Source organism: Dendrobium catenatum, unplaced genomic scaffold, assembly GCF_001605985.2.
Source record: "Dendrobium catenatum unplaced genomic scaffold, ASM160598v2 fragScaff_scaffold_716, whole genome shotgun sequence".
Taxonomy (NCBI): domain Eukaryota; kingdom Viridiplantae; phylum Streptophyta; class Magnoliopsida; order Asparagales; family Orchidaceae; genus Dendrobium; species Dendrobium catenatum.
In genome coordinates, this window is record NW_021319178.1 from 22,280,883 (window position 1) to 22,305,801 (window position 24,919).

Here is a 24,919-nt window from a genome sequence, read left to right on the forward strand (position 1 = left end):
GAAGAGAAAGATAGCAAGAGAATACAGAGAGAGAGCAAGAGAGAGAGAGAGAAAGAGAAACAGAGAGAGAGATATAGAGAGAGAAAGAGACTGTGAGAAAGAGAGAGAGGGAGAGAGAGAGCAAGAGAGAAAGAGATAGAGAGAGGAGGAACGAGCAAGGGAGCGATCAAGAGAATGCAAGAGAGAGAAAGAGAGAGAGAGAGTGTGTGTGTGTGTGTGTGTGTGAGAGAGAGAGAGAGTGAGAAGAGAGAAATAGCGAGAGAGCAAGAGTGAGAGAAAGAGAGAGCAAGAAGGAGCAAGGGAGAGAGCAAGAGAATGCGAGAGAGAGATAGAGAGAGAGAGAGAGAGAGAGAGAGAGAGAGAGAGAGAGAGAGAGCAGGAGAGCAGGAGAGAGAGATGGAGCAAGGGAGAGAGCAAGAGAGTGCAAGAATGGGCAAGGGAGAGCAAGATAGTGCAAGAGAGAGAGAGAGAGAGAGAGAGAGAAAGAGGGAGAGAGAGAGAGTGTGAGAAAGATAGATAGAGGGAGAGAGAGAGAGAGAGCATTGTAGAGAGCAAGAGATAGAGAGCCAGAGAGAGAGAGAGAGCAAAAAGGAGCAAGGGAGAGATCAAGAGAATGAGAGAGAGAGAGAGAGCTGAACTTTGCCTTTGCATTCAATTAAAAACTAAAAAGAGTTACAATGGCCACAAAGGGACCCAAAAAGAAAGAAAGACCCCTAACAGGGGGTGGAAACACCACTATCATCCTCAAGGATGGACAAAAAATCCTGAGGAATACATGTACTAACATTGCCATCTAAATTCCAAAGAAAACTATCCTCAATTGCTCTTTGAGCACAAAAATGAGCCGCCGAATTAACCTTCCTCCGCACATGAACAAAAATAACCTTCCGTGGGGACCCCAGCCAATCTAGCCCCCCGCCGACGTCGGGCCGGAGCTTCCAAAGTTCCCGCACCTTGAACTTTTCCATGTGTTGGATAACACTGGCGTTATCCCCTTCGATGATCAGACCACTCGCCTCAAGCATCCATCCAACAAGCAGCTTTTCGATATAATGAATGGCCAATAACTCCACCTGGGTGCTATCCCAATGTGTGATGCACCAGCCCGCAGCCACCACAAGTTGGCCCCGATCGTCCCGAATGACTATACCGATTCCGCCCCTATTGGAACGGCGCAAGGCCCCATATACGTTGATTTTCAGCCAGCCAGAAGGGGAGGCACACCATGATGACGAAGAAACCAATTCGGAGGATTGAAAGGTGAACCGTTGCTCCAGGCATGTAGAAAAGTAAACGCGGGATAGAGCTTCGAGAATATTAGCAGCCATGGCCGTGGGGGTGCTCCTAACTTTACCAGATCGAATAGCATTTTGATTATTCCAGCACCAAAAAACCGCGCCGCAGTAGAGACGGCCCCAGAAAACCGTAGTGGCAGAATGGCTCTTCAATGCTTCCTGGAGGCCACCGAAGGAAGAAAAATGGGGAGTAGGAAATCCCCAACCGTCCAGGCACCGTCGAACATCCCCAAGTTGACGGCAGTGCGCAGAGATATGGTCCAGATCCTCACGAAGACCACAACCGATCGGGCAGAGCAGATCCGTCCCCAGTCCTCTTCGGTTCAGCCAGGAGCAGGTAGGTAGCAGATCCTTATAAGCCCTCCACCAAAAAATTCGTTCGCGGGGCCGGAGGCCAATTTTAAGGATCGGATACACCGGGTCCTCCTCCTCTTGGAATAGAGACGTGTAACAGATAGCAGAGATTGAGGTCCCAAGAGGGCATTTGATCAATTCCAGTGAATCATCAGGGGAAACCCGGCCGAATTGTAATGTCACAGATGACATCCACCAAGAAGGCCCCGAAAACTTGCATCAGATTGGTTCTATCCCATCTACCGTCGGCTGTGAGTAGCTCCCCCACCACCAGGTCTTCCGCAAGCTCCACATTACAGAAAGTAGGCCAATGAGCAATGGCCAAGTCGTAAATCCAAACATGATTGAGCACATCAATATCAGCACCATTACCAACCCGCCACCGGATACAATTGGCTAAACTATTCGCCCCGCAGCAGATCAACCTCCAAGCAGCAGAGTCGTCACGACGCTGGCCCCGGGACCAAGGCCAATCACCATACTTGTGTCGCAAGCACCGATTAAGTAAGCTATGCGGCTTACTAAAAAAGTTCCATGCAATTCGAGCACGTAAGGGGTCAGTCCATTGTCCACTGGCATGGAACCCAAACCCCCCAAATCGCCACGGCTTGGTTAGCGTCGCCCAGCTGGCATAGTGTAAGCTCTTATGGTTATGATCCTTATTCCACAGAAAGCCGTGGCATATCTTCTCCATCTCGTCGAGAACCCCTCTCGGAACCATCATATGCGAGACCGCATAAACCGAGAGAGGAATTAGGACAGAGTTAACCATAGTAACTCTACCGGCTAATGAAAGATGTCTCACTCCCCAGGCAAGAGTCAGAGCACTGGATTTCTGCAGTAGCGGGCTGAAATCAGCTTTTTTCAATCCTCAAAGTGTGAGCTTAATTCCCAGATAGTCCATCTCCTCAACCTTACGGCAGCCAGCAAGCCTAGCCAGCCGGTGTTTGGTCGACGACGAGGTGACCTTGCTGAACATAATTGCCGATTTGCTTCGATTGACCCGCTGCCCAGTCCATGCACAATAGTTCTCCATAATCGAAATGATTTTCTTCACGTTAGATATGGAAGCACCTGCAAAACATAAAACATCGTCAGCATAAAGGAGGTGGGAGACCATAGGTCCACCCGCCTTGAGTTGAATGCCCATCTCCGGGCACCGTTGGTGGAATTGAAGTGACAGGAGCTCCGAGCAAAGAATAAACAGATAGGGGGAGAGTGGACATCCCTGGCGAAACCCACACTCCGCCGTAACAGCCTCCGTGAGCTGCCCATTAACCATAATAGAAAAACGGGGGGAGAAAATGCAACTCATAATCCAAGAGCGAAATTTAAGAGGGAATCCCATACGAGACAGCACACACTCAAGAGTTCTCCAGCTCATCTTGTCATAAGCTTGTTCCATATCGACCTTGACAGCCATCCACCCAGGGTTAGATTTGGAGATCTTGAATTTGTTCAGCACCTCCTGCCCGAGCAAGCAATGGTCGGAAATTGACCGCCCCGGGACAAAAGCAGCTTGCTCCCCGGAAATTAGGTTGGGCAGAAAACCTTGCATCCGATTCACAAGCATCTTCGCCACAATTTTATAGATGGTCTGACACAGGCTAATGGGTCTGTACATAGAAGGACGATCCGGGTTGTTGGTTTTGGGAATCAGCACCACCACAGTCTCCTTCCAGTTGGGATCCATACTCCCGGTTGCAAAAAATTCCAAGCAGGCCGCCGTAACCTGCTTACCGACAATGCTCCAAAAAGATTTGAAAAAAGAGGCCGTCACACCATCTCTTCCGGGTGCCCGATTTTGACCAAGAGCCCGAACCCCATTCCAAATTTCCTCCTCCGTAATGGCTTTGTCCAGCAAAGTAGCAACAGGTGCTAACGTGGTGTTCTGGGCCTCAAAAGAAGGCCACGCATCCTCACAGATAGGCGTCCCACGCCACTTGTTTTCAAAGAACTCCTTCACCACCTGCAGGACATCCGTCTGTTCAGAAACCATCTGGCCATCAGGCAACCTCATCCGGTCGATGAGGTTGGTACGCCGTCTAGCAGAAGCCATCGAGTGGAAGAAACGCGTATTGTCATCCCCTTCCTCAATCCATTTAACCTTCGCACGCTGCCTCCACCATGTCGAAAGCCGACCGAGGGTCGAGTTAAGTAATTGGACTTTGTACCGCAGCGATTCAGCCTGCACCACAGTAAGCCCAGTCGGTGAGCACTCAATGTCCTGTAACATACAAATCTCCCTGTCTAGCTCATCACGAAGTTTGTTTAACATCTTGTACTTGTTTTTGCTCCAGAAGAATAGAGCCTTCAGAGAGCGTTGGCATTTAATATTTAATTTGGAGGCTTCAGAGCCAGTGTCTGGCACCCGCCACTTCTCGGATACCAGCTGCCACGCCCTAGGGAAACTCGCCCAAATGTCCTCAAATTTGATCCAGTATGATCGAGCCCTATGTCGCCCCAAACTGACAGTGCAAAGAATCGGACAATGATCGGAGGCGATCCTCGAAAGGTGGCTCACCCTCAGCTCCTGAAAGGCATCCAAAATAGAGGAACTAATCAAAAACCTATCCAGGCGGGAGGAAATGCGACTGCCAGCATCTTTGTTGTTAGTCCACGTGAAAGCAGAACCGGAGAAACCCGGATCAATCAGTTCATTAGCAGCCATGAAATCACTCATGCCCTTAGCAGCGGCCGTGAAAGAGAAGGGTCGCCCACCCTTCTTGTCCGCTTGAGCAAGAATACAATTGAAGTCCCAACCAACAATCAAAGGCGAGTCGGAGACATGGTGCTGAGAGATCTCGTTGAAGGCCATCGCTCGGATATGAGCATCTTTATCCGCGTAAACCACAGCCACCTCCCAGTCAAAAGAAGACGAGCTTCTAAATCTACCCATAATGCACTGTTTTGATTTGAAGATGACCTGGAATTGACCAACCGAGCACTTCCACCAACACAGAATACCGCCCGCTTACCCACAGAAGGTTTGGGTAACATAAATCATCCCTTCCCACAATCTATGACATCGCGTTCTGGAAAAAATTCATCTTGGTCTCAACCAGACCGCAACACTAACATTATGGCCGCCAATCAGGTGTCATAAGTATTGCCATCTTTTAGAGCACCACGAGTTCAACAGATGGTGGTTAACATTGACAACTGAAGGGGAAGCGTCCCCCGCCGCATCGTTGTTCCAGGATCACTCAGTCACCTTGGACCAGCGAGAGAATAGGGAGGAGAGAGAAGAGCAAAGCGAGAGGATAGGGAGAGACAAGAGAGCTGAACTTTGCAATGATTCCTTTAAAATCATTACAACTGTAAAAAGTAAGAGGGTTTATAAAAAAACCAAAGCGAGAAAAGAAAGCAACTATTCATCCCAGAATCTTAAGCAGTTTCTTGAGGAATGTTACAATAAATCTATCTTCTATATGCAACAAATGTATCCTCTATAGCTCTTTTAGCATAAGAAATGTGCAGCTCTGTTGAACTTCCTAATGAGTATGAACAAATAAAATTGCTGGAAGGGATTCATCCATTATTCATCCAATCTGCCCAATTACCAAGCTGGTACTTCCATCTGCTTCTTTGCTTAAACTTCTGCATTATTAATAACAGAGGCATTATCACTTCACAATAATGCTTTGAACTCATACATCCAACTCCACTAAAACTTTACAATGTATTGATTGCCAACATTTAACTTGAGTGCTATCCAAATGGAATACTCCAGCAGCAAGCAACTCAACTGTCTCTAATAAAATTCCAGAATCCGCAGCTTGGATCTAAGAAGAGCACCATCAATGTTCCCTTTACCAACCTGAAGGGGGGGGGGGGGGGGGAGGACACCAAGGAGGATCTGAAGACAATCAAAGGATTGATGAAGCTCATTGCTCCAAGTGTAAAGGACAGAACTTTGATTGAAAACTAAAGGAATATCTCAGGTCATGAACACGCCGAACATTTTCTTAGCATGCCTTAATAGCATTTCTATTATCAACAGTGAAAACCGCAAGACCAAATACACAAGCAAACTCATCTCTTTTTTTCCATTATCTCCAATGTTAGATTAAAGATCCGAAATGAAGAAAAACGTGAGTAACCACCGCCCACCATTCCAGCACATTTAACACTCACAAAGATGAAGAAGTGGTGTAACATGGATCCTATCTTCAATCACTCCACAGCCAATTGGACAATCAATATTTACCCTCAAACCCACGAGACGTAAGCCACACTTAGTTGGAATGAATTATTAAATCTCCACTCATTCAGAAAACCACATTTTCGAGGAACCATTAACATCATATTTCTGACTCTATAAACATTTGTGAAAAATATTATAGGTAGGATAAAAGACCTAGAGTTAGGGAAAAGATATCGACTCCAAGGGAGTCTGCATCAAAATCATATCCAGATAGTAATATCTGAAATCTATCAGCTACTGTACCAAACATGTCTACAGTCTTTGCCTATTCAGGTACCAGCCGTTGTAATTTGCTACATCACTTGATATCTCAGCTAACACACAAAAAATAATATTGTAATAGAAGGGCAAGCTAAAAGACCAAGTCCCAGATCCAAGTATGGTTCAACACACCTAATTTAACTCCATTGCATATCTTCCAACGAACACAATGCTAAAGACAATTGGATTCCATCAACATATATAGCTTCCATGACACCTGAATACAAGTTGAATCCAACATTCAACGGCCAATTTTCCCATTATTCTCTCAGCTATCCGCCTAACAAGAGCATCTCGTCGGGTTTATTACATAATACATAATCCCAAACAATCCGTGACTGAGAAGGTCAATTCATCCCACACTCGCATGCAAATACAAGCCCTTTCCTTCTTGGCTGGTAATGACATTCCAGGAGGCATAATGTATAATCGGATGAGAAGCATTCATATTCGCATAGAAAACTTCTACAGATTTCCAATTTCATTCAGCACAGATTTAGGAATAAATATGGATACCATATACACAAGATGAAGGGAAGCAAGACGCATTGATCAAAGTCACTCTACTGCCAAAGACAATGTCTGACTCCCTATAACAAGTTTTTGGACGAGCGTATCTGCACAGGAACCAAAGTCCTTGCTTAAGCAATCTTCTCATGCTAACTTGAATTTCCAAAGATAATGCATCTTTCACTTTCGTGCATCAGTCATCTTGCAGCCAGGATCTAGTAGAATAGAGGAGTCTTTTTGCTAAAGAATAAAGATTTACTCCCTGTTACTCTTTGGCGTCAAGAACAATAACTCTCCAAATAGAAGATCTTCTTTACATTGAATAGAAGTACTCAAAAAGTCAAATATCGTCAGAATAAAGAAGGTGGGAGACGGATGTCCCACCACAGATTGGAACACCAACTCTTGTAGTTTGATGGAGTATTCGGTAGATAGGAGCTCCGAGCAAAGAATGAACAAATAAGGTGACAAAGGGCACCCTTGACGAAATCCACAATCAACTTTAATATCTTTTGAAAGCTGTCCATTAATCAGGATTGTGAACTTTGGATCTTTGACACAACTAAGCAACAAAGAACTGAATCTAGGTGGAAAGCCCATCTGTCTAAGTACAAGTTCCAACGTCCTCCAACTCATTTTATCATATGCTTGCTCCATGTCTACCTTCAAAGCTAAGAGACCCAAAGATAATTTGGAGACTTTGAATTTGTTCAACAATTCTTGAGCCAATAAACAGTGATTGGAAATTGATCGACCAGGAACAAATGCTGCCTGTTCCTCAGAGACAAGCTGTGGCAAAACTCCTTTCAATCTGTTGACTAAAACCTTCGCTACAATCTTGTAGATTGTCTGGCACAGGCTAATAGGCCTAAATTTGGAAGGATGATTTGGATTCATCACCTTTGGAATCAATACTACAACAGTCTCCTTCCATCTTGGTTCCATAATTCCACCAGCAAAGAATTCCAAGCAAGCACTTACCACTTGTTCACCAACAATCTCCCAAAAAAACTTGAAAAACGATGCTGTAATCCCATCTCTACCAGGAGCTATATTTCAGCCAAAAGACTTCACAACCTCCCAAATTTCCTCTCTTGAAATTTCACTATCCAGCGTTCTATAAAATTGTGACAAGAAATCCCTTTGCAACTCAAATGAAGGCCAGCCATGCTCTATAATACCTTGTCCCTTCCATTTCTGTTCAAAGAACTCATGCATACCCTTCATAATCTCACTTTGCTCAGAAACCACATTACCATCAGAAAGTTTCAAAGAATTAATACTATTGGTCCTCCTCCTAGCAGAGGCCATAGAATGGAAGAAACGTGTATTGCCATCTCCCTCTTCAATCCATCTAACTTTTGCTCGTTGCTTCCACCACAACATTAAATGAGCCAAAGTACTGTTAAGCAACTGAACTTTGTATTTCAAAGCTTCTTCTTGAACAATAGTCAAACCATTTGGCAAACACTCCAATTCCTACAACTCTTTAATCTCCTTGTCAAGCTCCTCCTTCAATTGATTTAACATTTTAACTTTGTTTTTACTCCAAAAAAATAGAGCCTTCAAAGTTCTTTGACACTTCTTGTTTAGCTTACAAGCCTCATTTCCCTCATCATCTACTCTTCATTTATCCCAAACCAGTTGCCAAGCTTTAGGAAACTCTACTCCATTATTCTGTGACAACACGTCTGATATCGCCTTAGCAAGCAATTTTTTTTTCTAACCCGAAAAAAGCACATTGAAGTTGACTATCACTACCTCTGGGAATGTATTAAAAATAAAGCCATCACGATTCACCATATCTCCACCAAGGACCAAGTCGCTGATATCTTTACCAAGCTGCTGATGATTTCTCGGTTCTAATAACTTACTAACAAACTTGTTACAACTCCCACTGCATCAATTTGAGGGGGCATGTTAAAATAGTCTCCATGTCAGCATCACTTATAAAGAATTACATGTACTCATGCTTTAATGTTTGTATTACAGGTGTATCTTTAGGATTTGTATTTTCTTACTGTACATCTTTATATACTGGTGTATCTAGGATCTCTGTGATTTGTAATGAAGCTTATTGTCTCTATTCCACTTTACCTTTTCTAGTTTTCTTGCTTCATCTCCTCCTTTTCCAAATTTCAAGTGCACAATTTTTTTTGGGAAAATTGGGGGCAAAGCCCATATTATTAATAAAAATAAAGGTTATACAACAACTCTAAAACCATTTACAAGTAACTATAAAGAGAACTGTGAAAAAACTGACCAAAACCCCAAAAACTAGACAGTAGCAAAAAGCCTAAAGAAAAACTTAGAGGGGGACTCAGGAGACAGTGACCCAGCCAGAAAATACTAGATCGAGTTCATGAAAGCATCAAAAATATGTCCGCATATATAGCCACATGAATAGGGGACCCCTAGTTACTAGAGAACCAACCAAAGAACTTTTCCGCAGGGTGTTAAAACATTCAGGCCAAATGTAGAGGGAAGAAAGGTACAATGGCCATCAAAGGGGAGAACCCCCCAGGTTCAATCATCATCATCCCAAAAAAGAGATGAAGAAGGAGGGGAAAGCATGATAAATCTCTTCAGTATTTTTCCATTTAGAAATCCTTTCATAGATTGAATTTATAATCTTGTTGCGAATGAAGAGAGGAGAGGATACAGAATTCCCAAAATGCCTATCATTGTATTTTCTCGAAATGAAATAAATAGAACCACAATAATAAAAAAATAGAAGTTCTTCTCCATAGAGTTTAAGTGTTGTAATTCACCATTATACTCAACAGTTGCAAAAGCATCGGTCTGAGGAGGAAACCATCCAAAATTGGAAGCAACAACGAGATAACATAAAAGGGAAATTCATATTGAAAAAATAAGTGCATAGTGCTTTCATCCTCAACCTTGCAAAAAGAGCAAGTCCTATCAATGAGAATGTTCCTTCTTTCTAAAACATTGGCCATTTTTAGACTTTCATGAATGGAAAACCAAGTTTAAAAAAAAAAAAAAGAGATTATACCTCTTATGCTATATAAATTTAAAACCAAGGAACAATAGCCAAATCAGAGAAAAAATGCATCCTAAAAGTGTTGAAATTGGGCTTATCCAACCAATCCAAACAGCTGTTGTAGTAGGTTGTGATAGAATAGGAACATAACAAATATTTGTGGCTACCTGGGAAGGAATGTAATCAGGGAGAGACCAAACTCCTTGAAGAATGTAATCGTGAACCCATACTGGCCCGAACTCAGTCGTTGCAAAAATTTTGAAATAGTAGTGCCTTGGTACCATAGGTCCCAAAAGAAGGAAAGCTTACAAGAAGTAGAGGAAACATTAAGTTTAATTTTCTCTTTAATATTAGAAGGAATGAGGCAAATAAACTTCCAAAATTTAGAAGAGGAAGCCAGGTGTTGTTTCCAAGGAGAAGTAAACTTGAACCAAAACCAATTAGCAACCAAAGAGTCAAAAGAGAGAACCTCCAAATAAAATAACATCCAAAGCCATGGTACAGAGATTGGATAGAAGGAATACCCATACCTCAAAAATTAATAGGTAAATACGTCTTATTCCAAGTAATGAGAAGCAATTTTTTGTCAGACGTAGATCCATGAAATAAGAATCGGGAACACAAATTGTCAATAATTTTGGTGCAGGCTTTTGGTAAGATAGCTCCCCTAATCCATTTAAAAAATATGTTAGTGATGGAGAACCTGAGGAATTGTAATCTACCTAAAAAAGAAAGAAATTTTACTTTCCAACTATCAAGTAGAGTAGCAATTTTACTCAGTAGTGGTTTGAAGTGAGTAGAAATCAAATTTTTGGTGGATATGGGAATGCCTAGATATTTTAGATAAGATTCAATCTGGGAGAAGCCAAGAGAAGAACTAATATCAATAACAACAACATAATTCTGAGAGAAAAGGATGTAACATTTTCTATTATTTATGTGAAACCTATAAACAGCCGTAAAGGAAGAAAGAGTTTCTTTTAAGCACAGAGCATTAGCAGTGGAAGCTACCCCAAACACTAAAACATCATCCGCATACAGAATATGGATTAAATTCATAATCCTCAAAAACTTGCTGGCCTTTAAATCATAGGAATAGGCATCTATCACAATGGTGAAAAATAGGGGGGAGAGAGGGCAACATTGCCTCAGACCCGAGGAGGATAAAAAATACCCTTCAAGAACACCGTTAATGCATAAAGAAAAGGAAACATAAAAAATGCAGCCTTTAATCCAATTAATAAACTTAGGGTGAAAGCCTTTTAAATGCAACCTTACGATAAGGAAATCCCACAAAACCATATCAAAGGCCTTTCTAATATCCAATTTGGCACAAAAGAAGATGTTACTAGCCATTACATTGAATTCCTTCAGCAATTCAGAGGAAAGAATGACATTATTAGAAAAAAATATATTGTTAATGAAACCTGTTTGACTTCTAGATATGAGGCAAAATACCCTTCAAACGATTAGCTAAGAGCTTAGTAATGATATAATAAAACACATTACATAAAGATATGTGTCAGAAGTCAGTAATATTTTTGGCGTGAGAGCATTTAGGAATTAAAGCTATGGCAGTAGCTTTAGCACGCCTGGGAAGGTGTCCCCGGTTAACAAAAGTCTTAACAGCATTGTAAACATGAAGACCGATGTTATCCCACAAAGATTTATAAAATTCAAAAGTAAAACCATCAGGACCAGACATGGAAGACATCAAACCTCCAAAAACCACAGCTTTAATATCTGAATCAGAAAAAGGAGCAATAAGATAATCTATGAGGTAGGAAGGGATAGAGTTTCCACTATGAAGATCAACCAGGTGGTCCAAAACTAATTTAGGAGAGTTGTAGATATTTTTAAGTATTCAATAGCAGCAAGAACAATGTCATCATGTGAAGTGAAGTGACCCTCACTAGTATTAAGCTAAATAATTATACTGGAATTATTATGGGATTTAATCCTGGCATATAAAAAGCCCAGGTCATCTTCCCCAGAGGAGAGCCATTTGGCTTTGGCCGCTGAATAATCCAGCTACTCCATGCAGCCTGGAGAAAAGGAAGAGAGGAGTTAATACTTTTTAAGGTCTCATTGAGGTTTGAGTCAAGCAGGTTACTATGAAGCATAAGCAGATAATTCCTCTGGCGGCTATGAAGCTCTGTAATTCTGGAGGAAATGAAGTTAAAAGAAGATCAATCCTGACTCTTAATGAAATTCTTACGGTGTTGGAGCCTAGGGTTAAAAACTTTAATAGAACTCCCATTAAAACTAGCACAGAAAGTAATAATGACTCCATCCAAAAAATTTTCAAGGTTGGTCCAATAGTTTTTAAAAATAAATATGTGATATTTATGGGAGGGGTCTCAAAGAAAAGAAGAAGCGGTGAGTGGTCAGAGTAGTGGGGCGGTTCCACCTTATAGGAGGAAGGAAAATTATCAAACCAAAGATGGTTGACAAACATTCTTTCTAATTTAACGTGTATAGGATTATTAATCCTCTGGTTGAACCATGTGTAAAACAAACAAGTAGAGGCTAAATCCAGCATACCTGATATAAACACCCAATTATTCAATTCAACAAACCTGCTGAAATAAATAGGGTTTCCTCCATATTTATCTTTCGCCTCTCAACAACAGTTAAAATACCCATGATAATCCAAGGTGAAGAAATAGAGTAAGCCAATCTAGTTAACAACTGCCAAAGCGGAGCACAATTCGAAGGAGAATTGGTCGCATAGACAACAGTCAAGAGAAAGGGAGGCAGAGCGCCAGTGGACAAAGTTCCATGAATCAGTTGAGGGTGAGCAATAATAGGGGTGAAGGAGAAAACAGCCAAATTCCATTTTATCCAAATCCTCCCCATACCAGATAAATTAATTTATTACAACATAGCACATTAGGAAAAATGAGATGAGAGTTTACGAACCAGTTGTCATCCAAAGCAGAGCTAGGGATCTTAGCTTCCAGAATATAAAACATGTCCAAGTGATGAGAGCAGATCAGTTGTTTGCAGGATAAAACTTTATCGGGAGCTTTAAAGCCCCAGACATTCCATTAACCAATGAGAGGAAGGGTCATTTTGATTTAAAAGAAGGGGGCGCCTTCTTAGTGCCTTTGGCTTTTGAAGTTTTGGATGATGGAGCTTACAAAGTTTTAGAAACTTCAAAAGCCATATCAAGAGGACTTTACGACTGATCTGTAAGTTCTTATTGTTGCAAAATATCAAATTTGTTAGGGGAGATGACCTGAGTCTTGGTGAAAAAAGAGCCCACAACCTTGTTTGGAAGATTATGAGCTATAGGTGGAATGACCAGAAAGGACAGGGGGCAATAAATGGGGGGAAGAAGGGCTGTTAGAAGAAGAAGCTTCTTAAGTGGGAGAATTTAAATTGAGAATAAGCAAACCTATGTTAGGTACCTCAGGAAAAGGGTTGCCAAGAGGGAAGAGAGCATGTAGGGTGGCCAGGGGAGGATGAGCTAGCATATAGGAGGAAGAGGAGATAGTGGGGGGAGGGTGAGGTAAGTCACCAATAAGATGGGAGGGGACAAGGGAAGGCACAAGAGGTAGAGGGGATTGGGCATCGATGGAGGAGGAGATAGGCGCTTTAGAAGGGGGAAGTGAACAGGCAGCAACAACGGAGGGGTTTGGGGTGTTGTGAGAAAGCAAAGATGGAGCAGGGTTATAATGGATAGTAGGGGAGGAGAGCTGGAGGGTTGAACTCTAGAGGTGCTTCTACCATGAAGTTGTTGGGGTAAAGGAGCTTTTGGCTAAGGGTTAAAATTACAAAGGTTTGATAGGTTAACAATAGAGCCATAGCCCGAGCAAGGAGTGGGCTTCCAATCATAATGAACTTTAAGATATACTTCATCTCTATCAAGAGAAATAGGAATCTCTTTTAGAATCGAGGAGGTACTAGAAGTTATGACACATACCTTGACAAAAGTGAGGCGGGTTTTCCTCGCAATGAGAGCATCCACCGCCAACGGGTAGCCAACAAAGCTATCAATCTTTGAGATCCCATGAGGGTTCCAAATAGCTAATGGAAGGTCCATAATCTTAATCCAAATGGGGATGGAGCTGAACTCATCTCATTTCGGTTTGAACTTAGGCCTCCACTTCTGGAGGATGAAGGGTCTACCGAAAAAGAATCAGGGTCCTACAATCTGTGCAACATCAAAGACTTCAGGAGCGGAGAACTTGAAGACGAAAAAACCATTATTCAATGATAACAGGTCAATCGAGCTTTCAGGAGACCATAACTTCTTAATGGCATTGAGGAAACTTAGATATGTAGGACGAGGGCCAATATAATATCCAACCAGAGATAAGCTACAATCAGGAGCACCAAAAGCTAGACCTTCCGCTAAAAAAGGAATTTTGGCGGTAGGAGGGTTAAAGGAGAGGGAAAACCTGTCAGCCACCGGTTCATGTTGGGTTAGGTTAGAGTGAAATTTAGGTTAGAAGGTGCAGAGATGAGAGGGCAGGATCTCCCGGGGGGCGGGAATCACTAAGGTAAGAAGTAGAAGACATAAAGAGAAAGAGGGTGAGGGGTGAGAAGCCCCCATATGGTGGCTAGAAGCTGAAAGGAGAGGTGACAGGACAAGAAGGAGCAAAATCCTAGCAGAGCTCCCGCACTTTTAAGTGCAGAAAAAAAATTGCACAATTCATTGTTGGAGATGAAAAACCACCTTCAAACAGAAAAAATCCTAATTTTTTTTGTCAGCGTGATTTCAGAATTGAAGATAATGCTTTGACTCTTTTTTTCAAAATATTTATCTGATCGGGCCGGCCACATCGGGTCGCATGGTAGTAAAAATCTTCACTTAATTGAATCATGTCTTTGAATCGTGCATTAGTAAAAATATTCACCTCGCAACAAAAAATAGTTTAATTCTAAAAATAGGTGCCGAGTAAATTCAGAGGACATCCAAAAATCAATAAAAATATGTCACATCACCCCAAAAATATACTAGGAGCTTAAGCGAATGGTAGTAGTCCCACTTAGGGGTGTAAACGAGTCGAGTATTTGCCTATCAAGCTTCGCTTGTTTAATCCTTAATGAGCTCATGCTCGAGCTCGAGATCGAGTTCGAGCTCGATAAGTGGGCTCGAGATCAACTTGTTTAGGAAATACCAAGCTCGAGCTCGACTCGAAAGCTCGAGCTCGTTTGAAAAGCTCGAGCTCGATTGAAAAATTGTAGCTACGAATAGTTTTTTTTTTTTTTTATAAAATAAGCTTTCATATATTATAAAAAAATAATATATATATATATATATATATATATATATACACCTTATTACGGTCTTCGAGATTGATAGACGGGACTGCACAACGCATTGGTTTGTATAGAGGCTTGTTAACAAGTCGAGTTCGAGCCTGCTGATGAGCCGGCTCGGCTCACTTACACCGCTAGTCCCACTCGAGCTACTTCCGGACTCCGCAGTAAATAATTTCTTGGCTACACAACTCTCCTTGGCCTATTGGTTGAGAGCTAAGGCTTCTAACTAAGAGGTCTAAGATTCGAGTAAGGTTCGAGTCTCTGTGTATGCGTTGTGTGTATGAATTTGCCATAAATAGCCTAAATGTCCCAAAAAAAAAAAAATTTTCTCTGCTTACGGACCCGCCTCTACCATCGTTACAGTACCCGCCCTTCGTCTCCTTTAAAAAACACGAAAACCCTTATCGTGCTTACTCCAGTCGACGCCGCTCAAGCCCCTCTTCTCCCAGCACAAGATGGCATCAGCCGAAGCTTGCCTTGGCTCAGTGGATCACTCACAGGTTTCTTCTCCTCTCCTACACACTCGGCCACCACTTGCTTTGATATTCTTCTTTATCTCTTACGGTTATCTCTGTCTACTATTTCGAATTTAAAGGAACGGGAGCCTTTTTGTCTTCTGACATGTTGACGGAATTTGACTTAATCCCTTTGCCTTCTTTGAGTCCATGCGACGAACAAGCCTTTTGTCTTCTCGTAATGAACCCTTCGCCTACCGTATCACGAATCCTCATGTTCGACCCTTTGTCTCTTAGGCAACGGAGCCGGATGCCGCCAGTTCAGGACATTACTTATTATTTTCTGCTTTCATGATTTTGAATTGATGAATGTTGCTTCTTGCTTTCAGTGTCATTTTCTTTTTTTTTTATCCCTCCTTGCTTCCTGCAAGGAATGCCTGTGGAGAGGATAATCATTATTTTAGAGCTGGCAGTGGAAAAATAAGCAAAACGATCTAGCACTTTTATATATGCTATTATTTTATCTTGTTATGTAACAATTTACTGCTCTTCAGCATGATTTGTCAAAACTAACACCTGAAGTCGAAACAGAAATCATGATCTCTTTTGGCAAGTCTATATGGCATTCAATTGCCCTGCTTAACCTCTGCGTTTGCTGATTATCTGTCTGTTGATCACCAATGGCAACTTTTTTCTTACGGTATGCATCACCAACTTCTGTTGCAAACGCTGAAGCCAGAAAAAATAGATTGTTGGTGCCCGTCTCACTTGGTGTTTGCAGAAAAGGAAATATCCCTCTCACGCGACCTGTGTATGCTGAAAGACGATGCAGAAGTTGTAGAAAGTTTTTGTGTGACGCTTCAAATGATTCTTTACAAAACCGCACATCTGAAATGTTTACAGGTGTAGCGAGAAGCACCAAGGAAGAGGCACAGCCAGTATTGGAGATGACTTCTGATTTTGAGAAGCAAAACAAGGGATACTCACTTTTGTTTAGAACGGAATTTGATGGGTTGGTCAAGGTGTTTGTGGGAGCCATTAAAATGAAATATACCGTTTGCATTGAAGTTCAATCCTTACCCCAATCTTTGACCAGTCATAATTTGATACTCTTCTGGGGCATGTTCAGATCTGATTCCTTGCCATTTCATGGTCCAGATTCCCACAGTTCAGTTTTACCTACAACGAAGTTCAAACCGGAAGCAAGTCAACATCTCATGAAGACACCATTTGTGCGGGACTCATGTAGGCACATTCTCGTGCTAGATTTTGATCAAAATGATGTCCCTTTTTACCTCTCATTCTTTCTTCAGTCTGATGGCACTGGCCAAGAACGAACGATAAGAACGCACAGAAAAACAAACTTCTGCGTGCCTGTTGGTTTAGGCCCAGGGTATCCTATGGCCTTGGGTGTTTCCTCATCCAATGATGGATTAGCCAACTTTTCTCTTTTTTCAAGGAACGCAAAGAGTGTAGTTTTGTGCTTCTACAAGAGCAAAACAAGTGAACCTTCTTTGGAAATTGATTTGGATCCATATGTTAATCACACTGGCGATATTTGGCATGTTTCAGTCCATAGTATCACAAATTATATCGGCTATGGTTATCGCTGTAAAGGAGATATTTCTTGGGATGGAGGAAGTAGTTCCAATGCTCATCATGTTCTTTTGGATCCATATGCTAAGTCGATTGGAAACCTTTCTTCTGATCAAGGTGAATCAGCATGTATGGTTAAGTGTCTTGGCTATCTACGGAAGGAACCTAATTTTGATTGGAACGGTGATACCCATCCACAAATACCAATGGAAAAGCTGATCATATACCGTTTAAATGTCAGACAGTTTACAAAGAGTGAATCTAGTGAATTGGCTATAAATGTTGCTGGAACTTTTGCTGGTGTAGTTAAGAAAGTGCAGCATTTGATAAATCTTGGAATTAATGCTGTGCTGTTAGAACCGGTTTTTTCCTTTGATAAGAAGAGAGGCCCTTATTTCCCTTATCACTTCTTTTCGCCAATGAGTATATATGGCGGTGTGGATGAAAGCATATCTTCTGTGTATTCCATGAAGGAAATGGTTAAGATACTGCATTCACATGGAATTGAAGTTCTCCTGGAAGTTGTTTTCACTCATACTTGTGAGGTGGGGGATTCCGATAGCCAAATAATATCACTTCTTGGAATTGATAATCCGTCATACTATATTGTTGATGGAAATGTTCATTTAGAAAATTGCAGTGCATTAAAATGCAATGACCCTATTGTTCAACAGATGATTTTAGATAGTCTCCATCATTGGGTGACTGAATTTCATGTTGATGGATTTTGTTTCATTAACTCTTCAAGCTTGCTTCAAGGTTCTAACGGTGACCATTTACCTCGCCCACCTCTAGTTGAAGATATTGCCTTTGACCCTTTGCTCTCGGAAACAAAGATCATATCAGATTGTTGGTCACCTATTGACATGTCATATAAATATGCCATTTTCCCACACTGGCAAAGGTGGGCTGAGATGAACTCAAAATATTTCCTTGATGTAAGAAACTTCTTAAGAGGTCAAGGGCTACTTAGTCATCTTGCCACCCGACTTTGTGGAAGTGGAGATATTTTCACAGCTTCTAGGGGACCTGCTTATTCATTTAACTATATCACAAAAAATGCTGGTCTTACTCTTGTTGATTTGGTCAGCTTCAGTGGTGCTGATCTTGCTTCAGAGTTGAGCTGGAACTGTGGTGTAGAAGGTCCCACTGAAAAAAATTCTGTCCTTGAAATAAGACTTAGACAAGTAAGGAACTTCTTGTTCATCTTATTTATTTCACTAGGTGTTCCTGTCATAAACATGGGAGATGAGTGTGGCTACTCTACTGGCGGGTTACCATTTTACGATAATAGGGTGCCTATTGATTGGAAAAGTCTTAGAACTGGATTTAGCATACAAATTACAAAGTTTGTTGCATTTCTTGCTTCACTCAGGAATCGAAGAAGTGATGTTTTCCAAAGGAAGATATTTTATAAAGCTGAAAATATAACCTGGTATGGAAGTAATCTATCTCTACCTAAATGGGAGGATCCATCCTGCAAGTTCCTTGCCATGGAGTTAAAGGCTGAAAAGGATGTCAAATCACGAAATTCATATAATGGAGACTTATTTATTACCATCAATGCTAGTGATCTCCCGGAACTGGTAACTTTGCCCGAATCATCAGCAGGATATGTCTGGTTTCGTCTGGTTGATACTTCTCTTCCTTATCCATATTTTTTCTCAAGTGATTCTAATCCAAATTCTCAAAAGAATGCAGGGTTATCTTCTTATGAACTAAAGCCACATACCTGTGCCTTATTTGAAGCAAAAATTTTCAATATTTGAGCTTCTATGGCCTTTAACTACTCTACTGTTCTTCAGTTTAGCGAGTAATTATATATTCTCTCAAAATTGCAAGATAATGACCCTATTTGATCTTTTCCTAATAACCCATTGGGCGTGTTCTTGTTATGGACGTATGGCCCAGTTGTAAGATTGTGGTGAAATAAGCTGTCTTTATGATTTGATTCTTTTCCACGTGGGTACCAGGTATGTATTTAGTAAAATGGTAGCCTGTACAAGTAATTTAGCTTCTCTGATGCCACTTGCTTATTTTTCTTTAACGACAACCAATAAGCATAATTTTTTACTTTGACATCTTTATCATTAGTGTTTTCAATTCTAGGGTTGATAAGTGTTACTCGAGCTGGGCTTATTCATTTCAGGAAGAAATACTTGCACCGACAGTCAGGAGGTAACTTTTTCAGGCCAATGTGGTTTTCCGTGTAGTTCTGGAAGTTTTTTTTCAGGGTGAATTTATTTATAATGTTTAATGACAAGAATTAAAATAATTAATTAGCGAGCCTCGTGGGATTATAGTGGATAATTTTTGTAAGAACTTGTGTAGTCATCGCTAATGGTCGTTTTTTTTCCTACTAGATGCTGTCACCACAACCGTTAAAATTTCTCCAGCAACTAATGTTTTTTCTCGATGCTTATTTCTTTAAGTTTTTTTTTTTAAACTCTCTTTTAATGATATTGAAATAAATGTCCATTATTCATTTCCTTTATAATATGTTCATTTCATTATCCTTTATTAAAGACCATACTTAATTTAGCTCTAGTCAGTCAATTCAGCTACGAAGAAGTCTTGACCAGCTTATTCTTTGCAATATATATTATATATATATATGCATCTTCTATTCTATTCTCTATAGGCAAATGGAATGCTTTCTACATGCAACACTTTGAGACATCCCACGTTACGTTGTTATTGGAATTGGAATTCAAATTGTGACCATAGACCCAATCTAAGCCCAAATAGGTTGATTATGGTTTAATCAAAAGCTTGTTTAAACATCAAGTGATTTTTTTTTTTTTGAACATTTAGGAACACTACCGTTGTTAGGTCCCAAGTCCTACATGAGAAATGTAGAGGGTTGTATTAGGTAGTCGACAGCCAGTGTAAAATTTGTCGAATAATCATGACATGAATCCTTAAAAATTATGTTAATGCTAGGGTGTCCCCTGAAAGTTACGCGCTGTATGACCTGAATATAGTGACAAGTGTGTAAGGGTCGCTGCACTAGCTCCCAGGTGCATTGTTAAATAGGCAAGAGTTCCACATTGAGGACAGATGTGGGTAAAGAAACTAGTCTATGAAACTAAAATTAGGATAGAAACTTGGATCATAGGCTCTCTTACAGGAAAATTAATGAAATTAACAGATATTATGATTCATAGAAAGATAAATATTATGTGCATTCATGAAATTCAATGGGTTAGAGAAAAAACCAAGGAGATTAATAATTTAGGATATAAATTATAGTATTCGGATATGAGTCGTATTAGAAATGGTGTAGATGTGATTATAGATAAGAGTTTGAATGATAATGTTATAAAAATTAACAAAATTAGAGATAGAATTATAGCTTTAAAAATTGTTGTTGATGCTAAGATTGTTAATATTATAAGTGTTTATGCTACTCAAGTAGGTTTAGATATGAGTTCAAAATTAAAATTTTGGAATGACTAAGAAGAATTAATACAAAATATACCTCTTGAAAAAAGTATTTTTATTGGAGGAGATTTAAATGGACATGTTGGTAAATAAGTAGATTTTAAAAGCATCCATAATAATCATGGGTTCGGAATGACAAATGAAGGTGGTAAGACTATATTAAATTTTTCTTTAGCTTATGACTTCTTAATATCTAATACCTTATTTAAGAAAAGAGATGAACATCGTATCACTTATAAAAATGAATATACTAAAACACAGATTTATTATTTCTTATAAGAAAATTAGATCGTTTAGATTGCAAAGATTGTAAAGTTATTCTGAGAGAAAAATTATATACCCAACATCGATTATTAGTTTTGGAGTTTAAGATAAATGACCAAAAAATAAAAAATAAGTAAAACGATTTTCTAGGATTAGATGGGGTATTTTAAGAAAATTAATAAAAGTATTTTTGTGAGTAAGATTTTAGATCTTAAAATTCTATTTGTGCATGAGGATGTTAATATTATGTGAGAAAAAGTGGTTGTGATATTAAAAATATTATAAAAGATGTGCTTCAAATTTTGAAAGGTAAAACTCCTTATAATACAAATAGTTGATGGTGGAATCCAAATGTGCAAGAAAATATAAAAAATAAAAAAATTTATTATAAAAATTGGTTTAGATCTAAAAATTTTGATGATTGAAAAAACTATAAAGAGGCTCATAAGAAATCTAAGAAAGCTATTTGTGATACAAAAATCTTAGCTTTTAATGATTTATATAATAAATTAGATACTAAATAGGGAGAAAGATATATATGCATAAATTAGCCAAACAAAGATATATGAGTAATAAAGATTTAGTTCAAGTGAAGTGTATTAAATATGGAGATAAAAAATTATTTTTCTTAGAAGACAATATTCAACAAAGGTGGATGAGGTATTTTGCTAAACATTTTAATGAAGAATGTGAAAATACGATTTACTTTAGTGACTTTATCACCCTAAATGAAAATAAAGATTTTTATTTTTATCAATATATAAGTAAAATCGAAGTTAGAGAGATTTTAAAGAAAATGAAATGTGAAAAAGCTATTGGACCTGATGATATTGCAATAGAGATGTGGAAATGCTTAGGAGAAGAAGAAATTTCTTAGCTCATTAAACTTTTTCAATATTATTTTGAAGACTAAAAAGATGTCAGATCAGTGGAGAATGAGTGTGTTAATTCATATTTTTAAGAATAAAGTTGATGCATAGAAGTGTGCAAATTATAGAGGAATTAAGTTAATGTGTCATACTTTAAAACTTTGGGAGCGAGTTATGGAGCGTAGGTTGTGACGTGATACTAATGTTTCTCAAAATCATTTTGGATTCATGCCGGGTAGGACTATTATGGAAGCCATACATTTATTGAGAGGTTTGATGGAGAAATATAGAGAGAATAAGAAGGATCTATATATGATATTTATTGATTTAGAGAAAGCATATGATGTTCTAATTGAAGTGCTATAGACAGTTCTTGAAAAGAAAGGAGTTAATAATTCTTATATTCAAATAATTAAAGATATTTATGTATGAGCTATTACTTGTATTCATACACAAGTTGGTTTGACCAAGTATTTTCCTATTTCGGTTGGATTATATCAAGGATCAGCATTAAGTCCATATCTTTTTGCTTTAGTCATGAATGTTCTCACTAGACATTTGCAAGAGAATGTACCTTGGTGTATACTTTTTGTTGATGATATTCTTCTTGTTGATAAGACTAGAGAGGGAGTTGAAGGTAAATTCGAATTATGGAGGTCAACTTTAGAGTCTAAAGGTTTTCGCTTGAGTATATCTAAAACTGAATATGTGGAGTGTAATTTTAGTAGCAATAATCCTAGTGATGGGATTGTGACTTTGGACGATCAAGTCATTAATAAGAGTACACATTTTAGATATATTGGATCTATTGTTCAGAGTGATGGTGAAATTGATGGGGATATTATCAGCAGAATTCAGGTTGGATGGTTGAAGTGGAGGAATGGATCAGGCTTATTGTGTGATAGAAAGGTCCCCCTCAAACTTAAGAAAAAATTCTATAAGATGGTGGTGAGACCTGTAATGCTTTATTGTGCCGAATGTTGGCCATTAAAAGAGAAGCATAATACTAAGTTAAGTGTTGCAGAGATGTGGATGCTTAGGTGGATGAGTGGCTTGACCCTTAGAGATAGGATAAGAAATGAGCATATACGTGAAAAGGTTGGAGTATCTCCAATGAAAGATAAGATTAGAGAGAGTCTCCTTAGATGGTTTGGTCACATTAAACAGAGGCCTTCCGATAACCCAGTTAGGAAAGTTGAGGTATTAGATTTAACTTATGTTAAGAAAGGTAGAGGTAGACCTAAAAAGACTGTTAAAAAAATATTAGAAATGATATTTCTTTATTAGATTTAAATGAGAATTTGACTTTTAACCTGACATAATGATGAAAAAAAAAGATTCATATAGCCGACCCCACGTAGTAGAACTTTTATTACGTCTGGTGTAAGGACGTAGAAGAACATCCGGTTGGAGGCAAAATCCTGCCAAAAAACTCGGTATTTGCTTGGTACAACTAGGTATTATTTGATATTAACGAGGAATACCTCTCTTTGAAGACCAATACCGAGTTATACCGAGCTGTACCGAGAAATACCGAGTTGTACTGAGTTTTTCTAGGAAAAACTCGGTACAACTTTTGTATAACTCGGTATTTCTCAATTTAGCTCGGTATAACTCGGTATTGGGTCTTCAAATGATGGTATTCCTCGTTATTGTTTGGTATTACTCGGTATTTGCTCGGTACAACTCATTTTTTGGCAGGATTTGGCCTCCGACCGGACGTTTCTCTGCGTCTGGTCGGAGGACGTAATAATTGTGGGATAAAGGCTTGATATTGTTGTTGTTGGAACATTTAGGCCAATTAAAACAAACTTGAAAGTTTTTTAGGGATGTTAAGCCTTTATAAATTAGCCCATGACTAATCAAGAGGGGGGTTGAATTGGTATAAAAAAATTTAAATATCAAAACACAATATTAAAATAAAAACCAATATTCACCACAAAGAAAATTAAAATGTGAAAATTAAATGTAGAAATAATAAAGGAAAGAACACATCAGATTTATAGTGGTTCGGTCAAACCTTGACCTACGTCCACTCCTCAGAGGCACCTTCCGAGTATTGTACTAAACTCAATGTCTCTCCTTTAGCCTCCACAGCTAGGCGGAGAAGCCTTTACAAAATTACTTACACCTTCCCTGGTGCGATGGAGTAGTCAGGTCCTTTCACACCAAAGAGATTTTTTTCTTCACAAAACTTTCCTCAAGACGAGCCTTGAATCCGATGGTACTAAGATGCAAGCTCGCTGGAGCAACCGTGTGGAACCCCCTCCACACTCCCTTGAAACCCCCTCTAATGATCTTCTCCCTCACTCAAATTCCACCATTTCCTCTCTCCCTTTCAAGCTCTCTCTTCAAGTTTTCTCTAGAAGAAACGAAGCCTCAATGGCTGCCAAAGACATATACTAAGTGCATTGTCAAAGTTTAAATAGAAGAGCTCGAAACAAGCTCATTAATTGCAACTTGTCAACTTTATCTTCCAGGACGATATGAATATCGTCCTGTACGATTAGTGCAAATTAAGATCTTCAGCCAAGATGATTTGTGATGATCAGAAGGTTTTTGTTCATATTGACTAGGCTGATAGTATATCGTCATGTACGATTAGTTCAAATTAGCACATATCGTCCAGAACATCGCCTTGGGTAGAAGCTATCCGATATGTGATCATCCAGGAACAACTATGTTTTTTGAATTGATCGTCCTGGCCGATCCTGCGATAAGGCCCCACTGACAACAAACTTGAGTTTTAAACCTATAAGAGAGTAGAATTAAATGTAACTGCTTATGGTCTTCTTCTTTTTTTTTTTTAAAGAATGCTAAAATTGCATTAAAAAGAAAAACCAAAGCAGCCTCCTAGATACAAACTACTGAAAAGAGAGAGCTCTCAAACAATCCTCCTTTAACAAATCACAAAAGGAGGAAGGCAGCTCACTCTCACAAAACAATTCCCACACAAAGTCAGAAATAAGAGCATGATTAGCACAAAAATCGCCTAATCTATTATAGCTACGGTTAACCCAATGAAAAACCACATTATTTACCTTATTAAGAAATGAAGAGTCTTCAAGATTCAATCCCCAATCTGATTTCTTCGGTATACTGTGCAGCTTGTGAAGAAATTCTATGACATTTTTATTGTCTCCTTCAACTATAATTCCACCAATATTATTGAATCTGTCACTTAGTTGAAAGGAAAAATAGAACATTGATAGAAGATGCCAGAGCAATGTTGGCAGAATACTCTCTTCCTAAATATTTTTGGGCTGAGGCGGTTAGCACTGCATGTTATGTTCTGAATAGGGTGAATGTGAGATCAAATTTAAATAAAACACCCTATGAGTTACTAAAAGGTAGAACACCAAATTTGTCTCATTTGCATGTTTTTG

The 24,919-nt window shown here is 39.4% G+C and overlaps 1 protein-coding gene across 1 annotated transcript; it reads left to right on the forward strand.

The window, feature by feature from the left end:
* The first annotated feature begins 15,246 nt into the window (after positions 1 to 15,246).
* Positions 15,247 to 19,035, forward strand: LOC110112664 (isoamylase 2, chloroplastic). Its single transcript, XM_020844962.2, has 2 exons — positions 15,247 to 15,405; positions 15,952 to 19,035. The coding sequence occupies exon 2, from the start codon at positions 16,041 to 16,043 to the stop codon at positions 18,723 to 18,725; it is 2,685 nt and encodes an 894-aa protein (XP_020700621.1). The 5' UTR covers positions 15,247 to 15,405; positions 15,952 to 16,040; the 3' UTR covers positions 18,726 to 19,035.
* Positions 19,036 to 24,919: the final 5,884 nt, after the last annotated feature.